Source organism: Setaria italica, chromosome V, assembly GCF_000263155.2.
Source record: "Setaria italica strain Yugu1 chromosome V, Setaria_italica_v2.0, whole genome shotgun sequence".
Classification (NCBI taxonomy): domain Eukaryota; kingdom Viridiplantae; phylum Streptophyta; class Magnoliopsida; order Poales; family Poaceae; genus Setaria; species Setaria italica.
In genome coordinates this window covers 28,086,031-28,108,210 of record NC_028454.1, presented here as the reverse complement: position 1 = coordinate 28,108,210, position 22,180 = coordinate 28,086,031, and the positions used below count along the sequence as shown (strand labels likewise).

Genomic DNA, 22,180 nt, shown 5'->3' with positions numbered 1-22,180 from the left:
TCATAATGATACACACCGGTAAATTGAAATACAAATGTAGAAGAGTATTTAAAGTTATTTTTTATAATAAGGCTTAATAGATTCGTCTCGCCGTTTAGCCTCCACTTATGTAATGGATTTTGTAAATAGTCTACGTTTAATACTCCTAATTAGTATCTAAACGTTGATGTGACACTTGCTTAAAAATAAGCAAATGAAACCAAACCAGGCCTAAGTAACCCATATATACCATTATAAAAATATTCTAAACTAACCCCATAATTTTTTATCTAAATCACTCATGCATGTTATTATAAAAAATAACTTAAAATACTCTTCTACATTTGTATTTAAATTACCGGTGTGTATCATTATGAAAAATAACCTCAAGTAAACACTTATGCCTTAATCTAATTATTAGCATGTTCATTATACATAAATGTCCAAATGTAGACCAATATATGTTTCTACCTAGTTCTCCTAATTCTATCATTGTTAATATACATATATGGGTGTCACCGTGTAAACCTCTTATACATGTATGGGAGGAAGTAATGAAAAATACTAATTTTAATATTAAATACAATGTATGAAGGTAAGATGCAAAGTGAAAAAAATATGAATATATGTGTGTGTGAAAGTTTATAGAGTAAAATCACAACCGAAAAAGATAAGTATATATCTATATGAGTATTGTGTTAAATTATTAAATAAATAACAGGGTTGTAGGTAGATAAGTTTGATAGATTAGTGCTGCTGCGTGGCGTCGCAGCGCGGCAGCACATATGGTAGCGGCCAGTCCCCACAGGGTAGCCGTAGCCTACCTAAGGACTGAAACGAAAAATGGGTATTGTGCGATAGCTTTTGAGCCCCCACTATGTTAGACTAATTCAATCGTATTGTGGTAGGCTTGCATGCCACCCAAGCGTGTATATATGTATCCCTGTACACATACTTGGAAATCAATCAATATTCCAAAACTAACATGGTATCACGCGGTTACGATCCGCTTCCGCAACCCTAGCGCGCCGCCGGTCCTTGCTCGCCGCTTCCGTCGCCGATCCACTCGCCTGGAGCGCCGCCGAGCCGATCGCCGCGCCCGATCGCCCGCCCTGCCTCACCAGCACGGTCGCCGATCCACCCTCCGCCTGCCTGCCCCGCCGCTTCTTCAGCCGGGCGCCGCTACCGGCCCTAACTCGCCATGGCAGATGCAGATGCCACGGACGAGGCTGCTGCCGCCGTGGCTGCCACCACGGCCGCCGAGGAACGTCACCTGGCCGCCGAGGCTGCTGCACGCGCCGACAAGGCACGCCGTGACGAGGAACTTCGCCTCCGCAACGCGGCTCTCACCGAGTATGAGGCCGCCCACGAAGCTATCTGGGCGCAGGCCACCGCCGTCGTCAACGTGAAGGCGCTCATCCCCATCATCCTCGACACGGCCACGAACACCTACACCAAGTGGCGCGGGATGTTCCTCACCGTGCTCGGCAAGTACGCCCTCACCCGCCATGTTCTCGAGGACGAGGCGTTCCCCGAGCGCCCGGTATGGACCCAGGTGGACTGCGTCGTCTTGACGTGGATCTACAAAGTCCTCCACCCAGCCCTCCTATGAACACCTCAAAGTCTTTGGGTGTGCCTGTTATCCCAATATGTCATCCACAGCACCCCACAAACTTGCACCCCGTTCATCCCTATGCGTTTTTCTCAGCTACTCCTCGGAACACAAAGGCTATCGGTGTCTCGAACTAGAGTCAAATCGCATCCTCACCTCTCGACATGTTGTTTTTGACGAATCCTTCTTCCCTTTCGCCGACATGTCCACCACGCCCATGGCATCCTCCGCCTTGGACTTTCTTGTTGACGAACAAGATCTCACCACTCCAGTCCCTGGAGTTCGGTCTGTGCTTGCAGGTACACCAGTCACGGCGCCGCACGACGCCCTGTCCCCTGGAGCAGGGACGCCTGGCCACCACGGCCCAGGCACGGCCGGACATGCCCCGACAAGCCCTGCTGCCCCCGTAGCTCACGCACGGGTTGCTGCCAGTAGTGCTCAGTCGGCGCCGCGCGCCGCGTCGATCCAGCCGGCCGGTGCTGCTGCCCCTGCACCTCGCGTGCAGGCTGCTGCCAGCAGCACCGCGGCCGCGGCAAGCCGGTCGACCAGCAGCACGACCACTGGCCGCACGATGGCCACGCGGCCGGTCTCCATTGCCCCCGTCGACAACGCGCATCCCATGCGCACGCGCGGCAAGACCGGCATCGCACAGCCTATGGATCGCCTCAACCTCCACGCTGTGCCCATGTCGCCACTGCCGTCCTCTGTCCGTGGGGCTCTGTCCGATCCAAATTGGCGCTCCGCAATGCAAGCTGAGTATGACGCCTTGCTCGCCAATGACACCTGGAGTCTTGTGCCACGGCCTCCTGGTGTCAATCTTGTCACCGGCAAGTGGATTTTTCGTCACAAGCTCCTTGCAGATGGTTCTTTGGATCGCTACAAGGCTCGTTGGGTTCTTCGGGGTTTCACACAGCGGCCTGGTATTGATTATGATGAGACGTTCAGCCCCGTGGTCAAGCCCGCGACAGTTCGAGTGGTTCTCTCTCTGGCTCTCTCTCAGGACTGGCCTATTCACCAGCTGGATGTGAAGAATGTGTTCTTGCATGGCACCCTCACTGAGACAGTGTACTGCATTCAGCCTGCAGGCTTTGTGGATTCCTCTTGTCCAGATTTCGTCTGTCGGCTCAACAAGTCCTTATATGGTCCGAAGCAGGCTCCGCGTGCTTGGCATCATCGGTTTGCCTCTCACCTTATTTCACTTGGTTTTGTTGAAGCAAAGTCAGACACTTCATTATTTATATATCGACGGGGGCCAGACACAGCTTTGTTGTTGCTATATGTGGATGACATTGTTCTCACTGCTTCTTCTGACAGCCTTTTGAAGCAGATTATTGGGGCTCTCCAGCATGAGTTTGCTATGACAGATATGGGTCCTCTTCACCACTTTCTGGGTATTTCAGTGACACGCTCTACTGGTGGTTTATTTCTCTCTCAGCGACAGTACTCTCAGGAGATTTTGGAGCGAGCCGGGATGAGTGAGTGCAAGCCTTGCAGCACCCCTGTTGATGTACACTCCAAATTATCCGCAGATGGACCTCCTGTCGCTGATTCCAAGCAGTACCGCAGTCTCGCTGGCGCCTTGCAGTATCTGACCTTCACCCGTCCGGATATTGCTTTTGCCGTTCAGCAAGTGTGCCTCTACATGCATGAACCCAGGGAGCCTCATCTCGCGGCTCTCAAGCGGATTTTACGGTACTTACGAGGCACTCTCTCACTTGGTCTGACCATGCGCCGCTCGTCACCTACAGAGCTTGTTGTCTACACGGATGCAGACTGGGCTGGATGCCCGGACACTCGACACTCCACTTCTGGCTACGCAGTGTTCCTAGGTGACAACTTGGTGTCCTGGTCCTCCAAGCGTCAGCACACGGTCTCGCGATCCAGCGCTGAGGCTGAGTATCGTGCTGTGGCGAATGGCGTAGCTGAAGCCACCTGGCTACGACAGCTACTGTTCGAGCTTCACCGCCCTCTTCGTCGAGCCACTTTGGTCTATTGTGATAACGTCAGTGCAGTGTATCTCTCCAGCAATCCAGTACAGCATCAGCGGACGAAACATGTGGAGATCGACCTCCACTTTGTTCGAGAGAAGGTTGCACTTGGTCATGCTCGGGTCCTTCATGTTCCCACGACATCACAGTACGCTGACGTCTTCACCAAGGGTCTTCCTACCTCGCTGTTCCAGGAGTTCCGGTCCAGTCTGACCATTAGCGATGCCTCTGATTAGACTGCGGGGGAGTGTTAGACTAATTCAATCGTATTGTGGTAGGCTTGCATGCCACCCAAGCATGTATATATGTATCCCTGTACACATACTTGGAAATCAATCAATATTCCAAAACTAACACACTGGCAAAACCAATTCTGCAGCAAGTGACCTTTGAAATTCTGTACAAATGCAGAATGCAGTTAGGTGCTCGAGGAAGACGATACGAGTTGACAAGAAACCTACTTGAAGATCAAGTGTATGTGTATGGCATGCGGGTCACGGTTTACTCTATTTTCAAGAAAAGGAAAGGTCATGGTACGCCAGTGGCACCGGAAATGCAACGTTGTTTCAGCAAAGCAAAGGAATGAAAAATACAACGATCGTTCAATTTACTGATTACCTGTCCAAAATTTATGGGGCGACTTTGAGAAAGCCAGGGCTAGCTACAAATCATCTATATCTTTTTTTGAACAACTGCATTGACTGTCTGGCACGCCACATGATTTGGCACCAAATGACGCAAAATTGAAGAAATCGGTGAAGTTTACACGATTGATCGAGTAGAGCAAGGGCAATTATTCCTATGTCCCCTGCATCTTCAGCGCCTTGTTCCTCCGGCTGAGGTGACAATGGCGGATTGGTGGTTGAGATCTAGAAAGGAAATCCCATAGGTGTTCTTTTCAGGAATCAGGAAGGGATTCGACACATTCGTGGGCCTCATAATTTGGATGATCTAGAAGGAGCCCAACCAACGGGAGTACAGACAGACTTGGGTGCTCGTTGGCGACATCGGACACGAAGGGCAACAATGCGTGCTGGCCGGTTTCTGGAAGGCTGTCCGCGCTGCTGATGGCGCATTTGTGCCCCGCTCTATTTTCTACTGTAGGTCATCAAGCTGTTGTCGGTACTTTGTAATTGAACTGATGTGTACAGCCCCTCCTGCCTAAGTCTCAGGTCTCACATTTTCCTAAATTTATTTAGAATTTAATTGGCGCTATTCTTTCAGAGGTTGTGTTGTCTTCTTTATTTCCTGCTTGTTATGAAGTGACGGCTGGTGACCTAACTACTGATATGTGGGTGGGGCATGACCGCCAACTATGTAATAATCAAATGTAGATATTAGAGTTTAGTTGATTATCTTCTGCTGCCTACGATGAAAGCTTAGCGTATCGATGTGTCCTTGATTCTAGTGAATTTGGAAAATTACACCTTTTTTTCTCTGCTTACCTTTCAAGTTTCAACCTTTACCTTGTAAGACACGAATAGTGTTCCGTGGTTGATGGATGCTTGGTCTATTTATGACTACTCTGCTTGTTCACATCGAAGCATGCGAGCTACAGATCACTAGAATTGATTTTCTCTCTGGAAGAAAGAACCGTCAACCCACCAACAGTTTCTCCCATTTGCGAAAGGTAACACTAACAGGCAACTTGAACAGTTCTTACAGTTCTGGAGAGAAGCTTCATTTGATCCAAGTTGAAAGCTCCAAGAGGCCGGGCCGGCTGCCCGGTCCGTTTGTGAGAGGTATTGCTATTTGCTAGTCGATGCCGATCGAGAGCACTCAGCAGATCAGGCAGCTGATGAGAGTAGTTGAAAAATCCTTTCATATTTAGAACTTTTTTTTAACATATTCGGAATGTATCTGTACATATCTGCTACTACTACCTAGCAAGCAAGTCATGGTTTGTTTTCTTTTCTAGAAAAATGATGAATATTAGACAATTACAATATTGAATTTTGAATTAAATAACTCATGACAGAAACAAATATTAATTTTTGCTGAAACCACTAGGCACATGTACTGAGTATTTGCAAACGAGGAAGTCGTAGCTGGTACTAGTGAAAGATGTATTCCTTCTGACAATGGGTCACGGTAGCTCCGTCAAAGACGAGCCATGCGATGATCAATATATGAGGACCCTGAGCTGTGCGATGGTCAATGTAGGAGGAATCTGAGCCGAGCCGAGCAGTTAGCAATTGCACGGAGCACTTCCTAAAATCTTATTCGGCCTCTCCGAGTGCAGGATCACAAGGACAAGTAGTTTCAAACACATGCTTACCCACTTGTCAGTGCACGTCAACGGAACAGAACGAAGAAGAAGACTGCAGTGATGCCGCAGCGGTATAGACAACCTTATGGATTATAAATAAAATCTAAGGGACTCCTAATATAATCTATGTTGTAGCTTTTCCGTGAAGGAGACGGTCCATATTATAGGAGAAGAATCCTCTACTTTATTGTACATTAGCAATACGAAAATTGAAAATTAGTGTATTCTTCCAACGTTAATGGACTTTTAAGATTTATTAAGAATTACTATTTATACAAGCCAGCCCATATATATCTAACAGCGAGTCATGAATTTTGGTTCCAGATCAAGGTCAAAGCCCGGAGCTTCAAGGCCCCATTGTCAAATCACTACTCAAGGTATGGTGGTTGAAGAGCTGATTAAAAGTTGAGCTTTGCTAAAGGGTCGAGCACTCGAGCCATAGCTGGTTCTAGCCTTCCAGATAGGAGTATATGACTTGCTTTGGAAGAACATCAAAATTGCCATTACGTGCATAGATGTACGTCCTCCTCACGTACTAGAACATCTCCCTTTTCTGATAAAGAAAACGCACCTCCCCTTGTTTTCCCCGAATCGAGCGAGAATATAAAGTGCGGTAAAATCTTAAGCGAGTTGGACTCACGTGAGGGTCGCTGCCACACTATTCCACGAACACTGCACGGCGAATCGGCGTAGCAACCACGAGGAAGATTCAACAGTTTCCATCATCTATCCGTCCTCAAAATTCCATGCATTTTCTCTTCTCCCCCGTCTCGTTTTCCATCCTGCTGCAGCTTCCACACGTCCGTCCGTCCGGTCCCTTTCCTTCTAGTTGTTCAACATTCAAAGTGGATTATATTAATTCTCAAGAATCGAACAAACGAACAAACAGAGACGGCAGCTGCAGGTTGCATTGCATTGCCAATAATTTGCAGAGTATATATATAATATACTCCTTCCTCTTGAATTTGAACGTACTAATAATTAGTATACTCTGCTGCGAGCACTCAATGAACAGGCGAATTAATTAATTAATTTGTAGCAAGTGGCTTGGGATCTCTCCCTCTCGAGTTATCGACATATTATGGGGTCAACAAATCAATAACGGTCTACGCGTGTGCTTGGACTTTAAACAATGGTGGTTGCCTGACATGTACCACAATGACGGAATCCGTGGAATAATAATCAATGGTGGGTTTTTATGATTGTGTAGTTTCATGGTAGATGGAAGCTTCTTTAATTTTTCTCCTTCGGGTTTGCTAATATAATTAAGTCAGGCCAGGAAGATCATATTCCTCGGGATTCCCCGATCCCGGCCGTATCATCGGAACTCCATTTTTGGCTCTCCGATCAAAGGAGAAAACTCAATTCCGCATGGATCATGCATGGGTTGAAAAGAGAATAACACAACCCGGGCGGCGGGGTTTAATTGCATGCATCATGCATGGTCGTCGTCGTCGCAGCATTTGGGGTAAGCCGGACTCTGCTGAAGCAACGACGGCAACAAAACGAAGCCTGCGTTAAATGAGCACGTTTAGTTAGTAGTAGTGCAAAGAAAAATCAAACAACCTGCACGATCGATCGGTCCAATTCAATTCAATAACGAGAAATTCAAAGAGAAACAGAGTACTCCCCCGTGCCTCTCAGAATGCAAGATGTTTTCGTTTTTACCTTATATAAGTCAAAGATCCCTAATTTTAACTTAATTTCATAAAACTTAAAAATACACCAACATCGATCGGCAATATCTCTTATAAACTAAACTGAACATCCTACATTTTAGAACACAGGGTATGCTATAGCTAGTAACTAGGGTAATAGGAAGTTGCGTTTTGTTTCGTTTCAGTATAAAAAGTTGACTATATAGCTGAAGAGACCTGGTCAACTGCATTGCTGCAACTCTGCATGACAGTATGAGTAGTACAGCACGAACTTGGACTGTACCAAGCCCGTTCCGTGCCTACGAGGCTACGAAACCACCAAGACATGCGGAACGTGAACCGGGTCGGCCCGCTTCTAGACAAAGCGCCGCCTTGACCCGTCAACCCTGGAACAAGCCTAGAATCCCCAAACTTTCTGCAGCGACAACTGTATAGCAGACTTGAGCAGAGGCAACGTTATTCTCCCAAGGTTTTGGAGATGCTGTGCGCGTGATAGTCTTCCGCGTTTTAACGTTCTTTTATTACCTCTGGACGGTACATCTCAGTCCAAATAGTCAGGCCTGTCCTCAAAGAAGATCATGGATGCAAAATTGCTTACCGTTGACGCTGTCGATGCTGCCGCGCAGGTGTAGTGTGTGCGTGGATCCTTCTCCCATTCTAGAATGCAGCTCGTTCAACTCGTCTCGAGCTCTTTACCATGTACAACCATTAATCATTAATCAGTACTTGCGCCGTTCCATAATGTAAGTCGTTTACCTTTAGAAAATATATAGATTTTGCTATGCATCTAGAAAAGCTAAAATGACATGTATTTTAAAATGGAGGGAATATAAAGTTATTGCGAAGTCCAATACGTTAGCTGTTTATACATATTGCTGTATTATTTATGTTATATGGTAAAAACTTGTATACGGTTGTTATCTAAATGTTCTTAGGCCATTTCTAAGAATGCAACTTATGCAGTGAGATATTTAGTTGATGGATGAAATAAATGTCCTGTACAATTCATTGTTTTATTTGCGATATTTCGTAGTAGGGGATACATAACAAAGACAAGCTGTATTGAAAATACATATCTGATCTCATCTCTATTCCCATCGTAAATAGAAAGATATTTGCATGGCACTTTGTTTAACAGCAACGAAACTCCCGCCCTTGGACAAGTCCTCCACTCCTCCCCCCATCCCCCACGCGAGAAGAACACAAGGTCGCCTTCTAGAAGCGACAAGCGGCGAGGCCGAGCGTTACTTGCAGCATCAGCGGCGAGGCCGAGCGTTACTCGCAGCATCGGCGGCGAGGTGTCTTGGCAATTTGGCATCCAGAGGATCACGGGCCCGCACCTCCTCTGACCGTTTCTCCCCCACGCCCCGTTCCACACCCCTACAAAACCCCCCCTATAAAGCTTCTCTGCAGCTGTGCTCTCTCCGCCTCGCCAGTCGCCAGTCTCGCCCAGGAAACTGGGCAAGCGCACGCACGCGCCCCGAAAAGTCACATTGGAATCGCAGCGAGAAATCTCGCCAGCTCGCCGGGGGCGCGGATTGGCGCAGGCGGAAGCAGGAGAGTAGGAGGCCTCGGGTTGGCGATCGAGGGCCGAGGAGGGGGTAGGGAGAGATGGACGCGATGGCGGACATCCAGAAGGTGGTGAGCATGCGGCGCGGGGACAGCGGCTCCATGTGGCGGCGCGGGGACGACGTGTTCTCGCGCTCGTCCAGGGACGAGGACGACGAGGAGGCGCTGCGCTGGGCCGCGCTCGAGAAGCTCCCCACCTACGACCGCGTCCGCCGCGCCATCGTCCCGCTCGGCCTCGGCGGCGACGGCGCCGAGGCCGCGGGCGGCGGTAAGGGGTTCGTCGACGTCGACGTGCTCAGCCTCGGCCCGCAGCAGCGCCGGGCGCTGCTGGAGCGCCTCGTCCGCGTCGCCGACGAGGACAACGAGCGCTTCCTGCTCAAGCTCAAGGACCGCGTCGACAGGTACCGTGCTGTGCTAAGCCCTCGCCGGCTCGCCCTCCCTCGCCCGTCGGGTGTTTGACGATTTGCGCGCGTCCCGTCGGTGCAGGGTCGGGATCGACATGCCCACCATCGAGGTGCGGTTCCACAACCTGGAGGCGGAGGCGGAGGTGCGCGTCGGCAGCAGCGGCCTCCCCACCCTCCTCAACTCCGTCGTGAACACGGTCGAGGTACTCTCTATCGTGCCCGTTCGTTCCTGCGTCGTGAGATTCCACCTGCGTGTGTGTATGTATGCGCTATCGAATAATGATTGGTTTTGGCTGCTGTGCGTCTTGTTTCGATTCAGGAAGTGGCGAACGCGCTGCACTTGCTGCCCAGCAGGAAGCAGACCATGCCCATCCTCCATGACGTCAGCGGCATCATCAAGCCTCGCAGGTAGTACTAATAAAATGATTTATGTTCACTGAAGAAAGTCAAGTTGGTTTTCAATTTTTCATGTTGCCTTGCATCAAAACAATTACCGGCTAGTCGGGCGTACGCATGTGGGGACTTTTCGTACCCTTGTGACATCTAAAATAAAAATCTACAGCGAAGATGAGATGTTCCTTTGGACGCCTGCAACTATTGTTTTTGTCTTGTGTCGGGTACTGGATTAGTCAGTAATCCGGAACTCTGATTCGATCTCTTCGCTTCTTCATCAGTCAACCTCACGTTCCTTACTATGGTGCAGGTTGACTCTTCTGTTAGGCCCACCCGGGTCAGGCAAGACTACTTTTCTGCTCGCGTTGGCGGGAAGGCTTGACAAAGACCTCAAGGTAGTAAAAATCGAGTTCTATACTAATTTGCAATAATTACACATCCCAAAGAACAATCTGTGTTCTCCCTGGTTATCTGCACTTCATCAAAATCTCTTTTGGTCTCATTTTATGCACAAAAATGTGCATCCAGGTGCCAGCAAACTGGGCACCTTTCACAGCAGTTGCTGAAATGCTGTTACAGTTCACTGACATGAAACGCTATGCAGACTAAAGGCAAAGTGACCTACAACGGTCACGAGATGACAGAGTTTGTGCCAGAGAGGACGGCTGCGTATATCAGCCAGCATGACCTCCACATAGGAGAGATGACTGTGAGGGAGACACTTGCTTTCTCTGCGCGCTGCCAGGGTGTTGGCTCACGCTTGGGTATGATTCTGCACTATTAGTCAATCATTTGAGAGCACGCCCTCATTTGTGCCATTTGCCTACTATATATGCAGGATTCGTGTGGTTTCATTTAGATGCTTATCAACTTTTGCCTCTTTCCTTTTATGTTGTTAGATATGCTGACTGAGCTGTCAAGGCGAGAGAAGGCGGCGAATATCAAGCCTGATGCTGATATCGATGCATTCATGAAGGCAAGTATTGACAAACACTGAGTAAAACTTGTAGATTTTTTATCTTTGTTTTTCATCAATCATTATCCAATAGAAGCATTTCATCAATTATTATTTAATAGAAGCAAGACTAAGTATGATTTTCCTGCTTAATTTAATTAGGCATCTGCAATGGGCGGGCAAGATGCCAATGTGGTCACTGATTATATTATGAAGGTATGTGCAACTCTTAGCTTAAACCATGACTAAAATTAGATTGGATTACTCGTATTTTTCTTAACTATGTACACATCACTTGCTGCAGATATTAGGACTAGACATATGCGCAGATACGATGGTAGGGGATGAGATGCTAAGGGGCATATCCGGTGGACAAAGAAAGCGTGTTACAACTGGTAAAGACAGTCTTCTATAACCATTTTAGCTTAAAAACATTGGCTTTGATGAGGTGCTTTTGAATTATATTATTTGGATGTTTCCTGTAGGTGAGATGCTGGTTGGGCCGGCCAGGGCGCTTTTCATGGATGAGATCTCGACTGGGCTTGACAGCTCCACTACATTCCAGATTGTGACCTCGCTCAGGCAGTCCATCCACATCCTTGGTGGCACTGCTGTCATCTCCCTGCTGCAGCCGGCGCCTGAGACTTACAACTTGTTCGATGACATCATACTCCTATCAGACGGCCAAGTTGTCTACCAGGGCCCCCGAGAAGATGTGCTTGAGTTTTTCGAGTCCATGGGTTTCAGATGCCCTGAAAGGAAGGGTGTCGCCGACTTCTTGCAAGAAGTATGCCCTGTGCCACCATATTTCAGTGTACATGTGCATAAAGTTCTTTTGACCATATCTCCTTTTAAATGCTGAGCAGGTGACTTCGAAAAAAGATCAGAAACAGTACTGGGCACGGCGTGATGAGCCCTATAGGTTTGTGCCGGTGACGAAATTCGCGACTGCGTTCAAGTCATTCCGCACCGGAAGAGCTATAGCAAATGAGCTTGCTGTTCCATTTGACAAGAGCAAGAGCCACCCAGCCGCACTAACCACCATGAGGTATGGCGTGAGTGGCAAGGAACTACTGAAAGCAAACATAGACCGGGAGATCCTTCTCATGAAGAGGAACTCTTTCGTTTACATATTCAGAACCTTTCAGGTAAGTCATTAGTCCAAACAAGATGACTGATTGGCATGTAAGGGAAAAATGACAGCAACATGACTGATTCCTTTTGTGCTGTGGCATTACAGCTGATGGTGGTATCAATCATTGCAATGACTGTCTTCTTCCGGACAAAGATGAAGCATGACTCAGTAGCTGATGGGGCCCTCTATATGTCTGCACTGTTCTTTGGTGTGCTTATGATCATGTTCAATGGCTTCAGTGAGATGGCACTCATTGTCTTCAAGCTGCCTGTATTCTTCAAGCAGAGGGACCTCCTTTTCTTTCCGGCATGGGCCTACACGATACCCTCATGGATCCTCAAGATACCCATCACATTCATCGAGGTCGGTGGTTATGTATTCTTGACATACTATGTCATTGGGTTTGACCCCAATGTTGGCAGGTGAGATTTGCTGATAGACCATGGGCCATTCAATTGAAAAATGGTATCCTTTGCCATTTTATAAGTGTGGCAATGTGCTGCAAATGTTTTGACAGTAGTGTTTGCCCTCAGGTTCTTCAAGCACTATCTACTTTTGTTGGCAATCAATCAGATGTCAGCATCGATCTTCCGATTTGTCGGTGGGGTAGCGAGGAGCATGACTATTGCTAATGTCTTTGCATCATTCATGTTACTGGTTTTCATGGTTCTAGGAGGATTTATTCTAGTAAGAGGTAAAAGCTCATATGCTTCTTTTTGTAGTTCTTTGCAATGGAGCTTCTTCATAAACCAATGCTTCTCTGTGTTTGATCTTGCAGATAAAATAAAGAAATGGTGGATCTGGGGCTACTGGATCTCCCCAATGATGTATGCACAGAATGCTATATCAGTTAATGAGATGTTGGGGCACAGCTGGGACAAAATATTGGATAGCGCTGCCTCCAATGAGACCCTAGGTGTGCAAACACTTAAATTCCGAAGAGTATTCCCAGAACCCAAGTGGTACTGGATTGGCTTTGGTGCAATGATTGGGTATATCTTACTCTTCAACGGTCTCTTCACTCTTGCCCTTACATACCTGAAGCGTGAGTAACTCCCAAACTGGTTTGCTCGTATGTTGCTCATTGTTCTTGGATTTCACAAAATCTAAACCTGGACATGGTTTCATCTCATTATTTCATAGCATTTGGGAAGTCTCGGCCATCAGTATCTGAAGAGGAGCTGAAGGAGAAGCATGCCAGCATGACTGGTGGGGTTCCAGACGACAATCACTTGGCATCAGAAAGCTCTCATCTGTCAACAGGAATCAACACTGAGACTGATTCTGCCCTGACTGAAAAGGGGATGATCCTCCCATTTGTCCCGCTTTCACTCACCTTTGACAACATCAGATACTCTGTTGACATGCCACAGGTGAAAGATAGAAAGTTGATTCTCTTACACTATCAACAATGGTAATTCATCACTAGTTTGTAACCTTGAATGTTAAATTAAATTCAGGAAATGAAAGCACAAGGTGTCATTGAAGATCGTTTGGTGCTCCTCAAAGGTGTAAGTGGGTCTTTTAGGCCTGGGGTGCTGACTGCACTGATGGGCGTCAGTGGCGCAGGGAAAACTACTTTGATGGATGTGTTGGCAGGGAGAAAGACTGGTGGGTACATTGAAGGAGATATCAGTATTTCAGGATACCCGAAGAAACAAGAGACCTTTGCACGCATATCAGGATACTGTGAACAGAATGATATCCACTCACCACAGGTGACAGTCTATGAGTCACTGCTTTTCTCAGCATGGCTCCGGCTTCCAGGGGATGTGGATTTGGACAAAAGAAAGGTCAGTTCCACAAAAAAATTGTCATTTCCACGTTCAGTGGATACTTGGTACATAACTGCTTACGTTAATGTGTGCAGATCTTCATTGAGGAGGTGATGGAGCTTGTGGAGCTCAAACAATTGAGAGATGCTTTGGTTGGGCTTCCTGGAGTGAATGGCCTGTCAACGGAGCAGAGGAAAAGGCTCACCATTGCAGTGGAACTTGTGGCAAATCCATCGATCATCTTCATGGATGAGCCAACCTCGGGGCTTGATGCCCGAGCAGCTGCGATTGTTATGCGTGCGGTGAGGAACACTGTCAATACTGGTAGGACAGTGGTCTGCACGATACATCAGCCTAGCATTGACATATTTGAAGCATTCGATGATGTGAGTGAGATGTTACATATGATATTTCATCCAGATACTCTACTCTCTGGACAGCTTTGCCAGATTGGTCATACATGATCTGTTTTGGCTGATTTTTTTCCAAACTATGGTGCAACTTGCAAGGTCTAAAATGTTTGATTAATGCTTGCAGCTTTTCCTGATGAAGCGTGGTGGAGAAGAGATCTATGCTGGTCCATTAGGCCATCATTCTTCAGAGCTGATCAAGTATTTCGAGGTAAAGTGATACTACAGGAATTTAAATATCCATCTATGAATATTTGTTCATAATTACTGATAAAATCGTATTGTCCAGGGAATTCAAGGAGTCAGCAAAATTAAAGAGGGCTACAATCCAGCAACATGGATGCTGGAAGTGACAACAGCCTCTCAAGAACACGTGCTAGGTGTTGATTTCAGTGACATATACAAGAACTCTGAACTCTACCAGTAAGTAAATTTCGATCCTACTAGTCACTTCTTGTTTGAGAGTAGCTGTAGGTGGTGAAGTAACAACTAGGAAGAGCATTAAATAATTAAAATTAATTATGATAGGCTAAAAATACTTTACTTATGCTATAGATAACTACGGAACTTATTAAACAAAATGGAGTACTGCCGGTTGCCACATACCATTGCATTTTTCATATTTTAATACTATCAGCCTTTCTTATCCAGAACATTTCTACACTGGGTGATGTGTTGGTTGTTACGTTTCGCAGGAGGAACAAGGCCTTGATAAAGGAATTAAGCCAACCTGCGCCAGGTTCGAGTGACCTGTATTTCCCTAGCAAGTATCCACGCTCGTCCATCACACAATGCATGGCTTGCCTGTGGAAGCAGAACCTGTCATACTGGAGAAACCCTCCTTACAATACCATTAGGTTCTTTTTCACTACCGTCATTGCTCTCCTCCTCGGCACCATCTTCTGGGACCTTGGCAGCAAAGTGTAAGTCATGCCAAACTGTACCATTTCTCATGGCAAACAAGAGACCACCTTCAAAATGTCATTCACATTTTGTTACGTGAATCCAGGTTGACAACACAAGATTTGACAAATGCCATGGGATCAATGTACGCTGCAGTGCTGTTCATCGGCATCATGAACTGTACCTCAGTTCAGCCAATGGTGGCCGTGGAGCGTAGTGTCTTTTACCGTGAAAGAGCTGCCGGCATGTACTCGGCTTTCCCATATGCATTTGGACAGGTGAATGGTTTTCCTGGAAATAGATTTTATCCACATGCCCTTTTCGGCTGCTCGTTGCCCGAGTTCTTGATTGCAGGACGCTTATGAGCATGTCTCCTCACTCGCAGATTGTCATTGAGCTCCCATACACACTGGCTCAGGATATCGTATACGGGCTGATAGTGTACTCTATGATCGGGTTCGAGTGGACGGTTGCCAAGTTCTTTTGGTACCTCTTCTTTGCTTACTTCACGCTGCTCTACTTCACATTCTACGGCATGATGGCCATTGGCATAACACCAAATGCCCACATCGGTGCGATCGTTTCCTCGGCATTCTACGCCATCTGGAACCTCTTCTCCGGGTTCATCATCCCGCGACCGGTAAGGCCTAATTATCATGCCGCTGTAAGACTCTTACTTTCACACTGTCCCCATGGCTCATTTGCGTTCTGGCCTGACACTACGTTCAGAGAATGCCCATCTGGTGGAGGTGGTACTGCTGGGTGTGCCCCGTGGCGTGGTCGCTGTACGGGCTGGTGGTGTCGCAGTTCGGCGACGTGATGACGGTGATGCAAGACAGCGACGGCAGGACCGTGAAGGCTTACATCGAGGACACTTACGGCTTCAAGCACAGCTGGGTAGGGTGGGTGGGCGCGGTGGTCGTGGGGTTCGCCGTGCTCTTCGGCGCCCTGTTCGGCTTCGCCATCATGAAGCTCAACTTCCAGAAGAGATGATTTGTGACCATAGGAGCTGGGATGCTTGCGTGTCCTGCATATACAGGAGATTTTGCATTGGTTCGGTGGAAAGTAAAGTGGCTGTGCATATTAGCAGAGTACATCATATCTGATTTGTCTGGATTCGTTAATTAGTTAAGCTATAGAAGCTTTTATCCTCCTTTTTGGGCGGATGATGGCGTAGTAATATTTATTTGTAAAGAGTATTTCACGTGTCTAGTAATTTTTGTACTCTCTCCATCCCAAATTATAAGTCGCTTTGACTTTTTTGATACATCCATTTTACTATGCATCTAGACATATTGTTATATCTGTATACATAGCAAAGTGAATGTATCAAAAAAGTCAAAGCGACTTATAATTTGAGATGGAGGGAGTAACTTGTAAGAGGGTAGCCCGTAGAAAAGCACTATCAGTAATCAGTTGGAGAAGGAAGGAAAAATACCTCATGCTTTTGTTGTTGGATTGAGCATTTACTACTCTGTTAAGCCTACCTTGTAGGAGTACTAGAATACTGCAATAACATTGTGTAAGAATCTTAAACCTTGCCTCGCTTGTATATGTTATATATTTCGCACGTCTTTGGTAGATATGCGCCCACAGAACAAAGAGAGCATTAGAAATCCTGTCAAGAGCTGTGGATCAGAACGAATAAAATCGCACTGAAACGTGCCAGAGTAATCATAGTTTTGACCTTCCAGTAGCCGATGGCAACTCTGCGTTGACTTGAAGCCATCTTGGTTCACCGGAGGGCGGAAACCGTTAGCTGCAGCTTACAGAAAAGTCTGCAAACTGTTGAAGGAGTGTACATGCGGATTCTGCATCTTTTAACTTACGAAAGATCTCATTTTTGCTACCGCTCTCCCTGTAAGTTTCCAGATTCTGGCAATACTACAGCTTGGGATGACACCAATATGAAAACTTTCTGATTCCGCATCTTGCCGGTAGCACATATGAGACCCAAGATGGATGCCATCGTCGCGGTCGTTCGATGACCTTCTTTGCCATGGACACCGCGGGTCCCCGACGAAGACATCCGCTGGTGGATTTTGCTGTACAAGGCTACAAGCCATGTTGTCTTATCCTTTTCACAATTTAGCATTGCAACAGGCAGTTCTAACATCATCACCATCGAGCTACTATAGCTCAGTAGCCAGGAAGCTACACTCATGCTTCTTAAAGCTACACTCATATATTGAGTTATAAAAAAGAACTTTGAGCCTTTCGAACCCACAGATCCGTCAGGGTCCCACATCCTGACATTAGAGTATCAGTTCATCACATCCGCCACCAGCAAAAAGTTAATTTTGCAACTGAGTTTGTGAAAGGTTTATAGGTTCATCTAATTTAAGATGAAGCAACAGAAATGCAAACGTTCCAGCAGAGCAAAAGAACGAACAACATCGGTTATTCCATTCCTGCAGATTACTTCTCCAAATTTAAGGGGCAACTTTGAGAAGCCAAGACTATAGTTGATACCAATTGCACAAACTTCCATGAAGTTGACATGATTGATAAGCAGAGCAAAGCCCAATTAGCAACAATAATAACATGGCATTGTTCAAAAAGATCAATTGTCGCAAAAGTATTTATTCTTCAGCGTTGACCATAAAATCAAGCCAGCTAAACAGCAAGTTCCAGAGCTTGCACAACACTTCAAAACACCTGTAGAAAGGACTAAGTCACCATGGCACCAGATCTTTATTCATCCGAATCTGTGCGGACAGCTGCAACAAAAACAACAAAATTAGTATCAAAATATGCGCGCAACATAAACATGACTTTGGCACAAATAGAGACAACCCAACATAACAAAAAAATACAAGAAGCCTACTACAGGTATTCTCAAATATTCAAGAGATTGCTAATCACTCGAAATAAAATTGATCAGCATTTCAAGCAACCAATCAAGAGAGCAATGATAACAGCTAACCGTCAGATATATTCAACTCCCTCTACTTCTACAGACTACAGTTTTGTTACTTCAACTCACTCTACTTCAATATCCTGTGGTACAGAACATTAAAACAGTATTGCAATCTGCACAATGTTTAACTCAAAGTGTTATTTTGTGAACTTGAGATATCCTGTGCTACACATCACTAAAACAGTATTGCAACCTGTAAAAATGCTTAAAGCTCCACATAAAAAAATAATATATGGCATATTTGAAGAAACTTGCACAATTATTAAGTTACCAAAATAGTAAAAGGCGGTAAAGCACTTTTCATACCATTACGGAACTTGCTATCTCCACTAGAATTATAAGAAATTTCATGGAATAACCTTATGAGTTACTGACACACAAAGAATCAAATTTCATAGATATGCGATGATGTCTTTTTTTCCTATACTGCGCATGGTTTTCTTTTATATTTTTGTGTGTGGTAGGCATGCAGGCTCAGTGTGCATATGTGCAATAGTAGGTTTAGCTGAAATGATAGTTGCATCACAAAGTTAAACTAGAATTAGTTACAACATGGTCATTGACATGAACCAACAAAAATTATCAATTGCTATCCTGCAGCTAGGTTTATGGCACAATTACACAAGATACATATTGCCATTGCCATGATTTGGTCGAAGTTATCATCGGTATGTTGCAAAATCACAATTATTTCAAGGATGTGCATCCCACTTTCAAGCAGTTGCCTCATGGTGGCTTCAATAAAGATGGTGGTTTCAAAGTTATAACAGAACCCTTAATGCTTATGATAAGGTACAGCTCTCTCGTCTCATCTTCACACAACTTTCTAAGCTGAAAGTGGGAAAGCGCCATCATAATTACGATCCCCTAAAGTTGAGATTCTGAGATGCACACATGATGTATCATGAGATGTATTCGTGTTTGACAAATAACCAACAGTTTGACATTACTTTGCTCTAGGTGATTGTGTTTTAAAGAATGCTGCCATTTCTTATAACATTTTCACCTTGCATCATGCAATTCAAATGGAGCACAAATATGCAAAGAATTGGAACATTTTACAAACAATTTACCCAGTTTATCCCTTCCCCAAAACCAGAAAAATGCAATTCTTGACAGTTGACCTAGGTTGCATCCTATGCGCCCAGTTAATTCTTTTGCCACTACACATCACATTTGGCCTACCACATCAATCAGCACACCAGATCAGATTTATGCCACCGCGCACCAGTAATTACGCATGAGTCATGACTGGCCATAAAGCGCAGACAACCCCAGCACGCAGATCAAAATGACACCGCTCATCGTTAGAAACCCGTCAGTGAGCCACAAGATCAACCTAGACCTGGATCCACCCCCAGCCTTAGGAACCAAACCCGCAAACCCTAGGACCCGCCGTACCACATAATACCCAGGCAGATCGCATCGGAAACACGGGATATGAACGGATCGGGTGGAGGAGGGGTAGGGCACTCACTGGGCTTCTCCTGCTTGCCGTCCGCCCACTTGGCGACGGAGAAGTGGACCTTCTCGCGGGACGCGGCCTCGGACTTGAAGGGCTCCTTGAGGCAGCTCCGCACCAGCGCAGCGCAGATGTTGGAGTAGCCGATGTAGGTCATCCCCGCCGCGCGCCAGAAGGGCACCGCCGCCGTCGTCGCTGACATCTCGTCGCCTCCGCTTCGCCTTGCGCCGCCGCAGGTGGGTGAATGGAGAATGGGAATGGGAATGGGGGGAGCTGCGACCGAGTCACTCACCGATACGATGTCTGGACATCGAATCGGGCAATGGCCCAGTTTTGTAGCATCAACTCAAACGGCCCATTATGCCGTTGGCATTGAACCACAGTTGGCTCACGAAGTTCAAACGGCCCAGGAAGAGGTGGACCCAGGATTTCCATATTTCTTCCTATTTTCTTTATTTATTAGTTTTTTGTTTGGGTTTTGAGTAGTTCCTTTTTCCATAGATCTATTATGATTCTATGCCTTTTACGTGAACAGAAAATAAAAATATTTTATTAGAAAATTTGGCAAGTAATTTGTTAAACACCTCTAAAGTACAATAAGAGTTCTTTTAGGATTCGAAATTTGTCCCACGTGTCCATTTAAATTTTAGACCGTCTAATTATGTGCATATGTACTGCTCGTTTACAAGGTAATTTGCGCCCTTCTAGGTGCCATGCGCCAGTTTTATTGGCTGCTGTCATTTTTCAAGGTGATTGATACTAATTAATTGTCCACGGGGATGCAAAAGGTTCAAGTACCAAACATCCGTGGACTAATTTTTAATTCAGGTCGTATAAGATGTTTGATACTAATTAGAAGAACTAAACCTGAACTAATTATAAAATTAATTGCATAAATCGTGGCTAATTTACGAAATGAATCTATTAAGCTAATTAATCTATGATTACCCCATATTTACTATAGCATCACATGGTCAAATCATGGACTAATTAGGTTTAATAGATCCGTCTTGCGAATTAGCCTTCATTTTATACAATTATTTTTGTAATTAACCTATATTTAATACTCTTAATTAATATCTAAACATTCTATGTGGCAGGGACTAAACTTTAGTCCCATGAACCAAACAAGCCTTAGAAATGCTAAAAGGATACTCCCTCCGTATAGGAAAAGGAAGTCGTTTTGGACAGCGACACGGTCTCCAAAGCATTACTTTGACTCCTTGTTTTTATAAAAATATTTATCAAAAAGTGATATATGTATATTTTTATGAAAGTATTTTTCAAGACAAATCTATTTATATAGCTTTCACATTTCCAAACTCAACAACTTAAAAGTTATTCATGATTTATATTCCCAATGTTTGACCCAAACCTTGTCCAAAACGACTTCCTTTTCCTATACGGTGGGAGTACTTATTTTTGGGACGGATGAGTACTAAACGTTGTTCTAAACAAATTTTGACATTCAAAATTTCTTCAAAAATGTATATAACTTAAGCCAACAGTTTGTAGAAAGAAGGGTATTTGTGTTCTTGCCTCTGTTTTGAAGTGTAATTGTGATTTTGCTCTTTTTTAACTTTGTGATTTTACCCTCAAATGACTTGTGAACAGTTGAGGGTAAATTTACAAAGTTAGAAAAATGAGGGTAAAAACACAACTGCACTTTGAAGTAGGGGCAAGATAAAAAAAAACCTTGTAGAAATTATTTTAGCATTCCATGCATAAATTGTTGAAAGGTTGTTTTAGAAATGTTAAACAGTATATACAAATTAAAACAAGACTTTCTCAAACAAATGGTTTTTTGAAATAGAGAAAAGTAATGAAACATATTTGTATCGGATCTTGTCGTGTCAAAATAGTACATTCAAGTTACTAGTGTGGGGAGGGGAAGATGAATGAGTAGGTGGGGGTTGAGACGATAGGCGTGACAAGTGGGCTCTAATCTTACTTTCAATTGTTAATGATGCTGAAAATTCAAAACCACATGTCGTATGAAAAAAGCACGAGGGAGTAATATACTCCCCATTACATGCTGAGTGCCTTTGGACGGTTTTGTAGCCTGAGGTTGAATGAGAGAAATTCGGCGCTTCGCATCAAACCGAATGACGGAATGAGTGATCATCATTAAATAATAGCCTAGTGGCGCGGTGCCCCAAGTTCGCCTAGCACAACGCTGCCTGCTAGTAGCTTTCAGCGCCCCGAAACCGCAGGTCCTACCCGTGCAGATTCCAGAGCGCAGAGCAAGACCAAGGGCCTTGTTTAGTTGTCAAAATTTGGAGGTGCCAAATTACTATTACAGCACTGTAGCGTTTTGTTTGTATTTGTAAATTATTATCCAAACATTGACTAATTAGGATCAAAAGAGTCGTCTCGTAAAGTACAATAAAACTGTGCAATAAGTTGTTAATTTCGTACTTGTTTTATTCATTTTGTGTGTACAGTTATAGATAGAGGTCGGCTCGGATAATAAGTCGTTTGTACGGGGCTATGAATATCCTTGGGGGTGAACGAAAGAACCCTAGCCGATCGGTATCATCATCAACTCTGAACAACAAATACTATTTGCTAATACTTACTTTCGAGCAGGGGACTTCGGCAACACTTTGTCTCGTTTTTCTCAAGTTCGTGGCGGGTTGGCGGGGGCTGCAGCAATTTGACTGTCCGGGCGGATCTAGTGAATCCCATTTAGCGAGTATATTCCAAAGCTTTAACTTCCGGGAACATCGCTGTCATTCCGTTAGATTT

The 22,180-nt window shown here is 45.3% G+C and overlaps 1 protein-coding gene across 1 annotated transcript; it reads left to right on the top strand.

The window, feature by feature from the left end:
• The first annotated feature begins 8,918 nt into the window (after window positions 1–8,918).
• On the top strand, window positions 8,919–16,589 carry LOC101784872 (ABC transporter G family member 36). Its single transcript, XM_004969068.3, has 22 exons — window positions 8,919–9,476; window positions 9,562–9,682; window positions 9,799–9,887; window positions 10,183–10,267; window positions 10,477–10,636; window positions 10,772–10,848; window positions 10,990–11,043; window positions 11,132–11,222; window positions 11,313–11,614; window positions 11,694–11,975; window positions 12,068–12,384; window positions 12,496–12,656; window positions 12,741–13,007; window positions 13,106–13,335; window positions 13,423–13,755; window positions 13,833–14,123; window positions 14,275–14,358; window positions 14,437–14,570; window positions 14,843–15,070; window positions 15,157–15,328; window positions 15,436–15,690; window positions 15,780–16,589. The coding sequence occupies exons 1-22, from the start codon at window positions 9,118–9,120 to the stop codon at window positions 16,041–16,043; spliced, it is 4,356 nt and encodes a 1,451-aa protein (XP_004969125.1). The 5' UTR covers window positions 8,919–9,117; the 3' UTR covers window positions 16,044–16,589.
• Window positions 16,590–22,180: the final 5,591 nt, after the last annotated feature.

Bases quoted from the DNA above. Each gene is read 5' to 3' on its own strand.
- LOC101784872 (XM_004969068.3), top strand. From the start codon at position 9,118: ATGGACGCGATGGCGGACATCCAGAAGGTGGTGAGCATGCGGCGCGGG. The intron at 13,756-13,832 runs GTCAGTTCCACA...TAATGTGTGCAG, and splicing joins TGGATTTGGACAAAAGAAAG to ATCTTCATTGAGGAGGTGAT. The intron at 14,571-14,842 runs GTAAGTAAATTT...TACGTTTCGCAG, and splicing joins AAGAACTCTGAACTCTACCA to GAGGAACAAGGCCTTGATAA.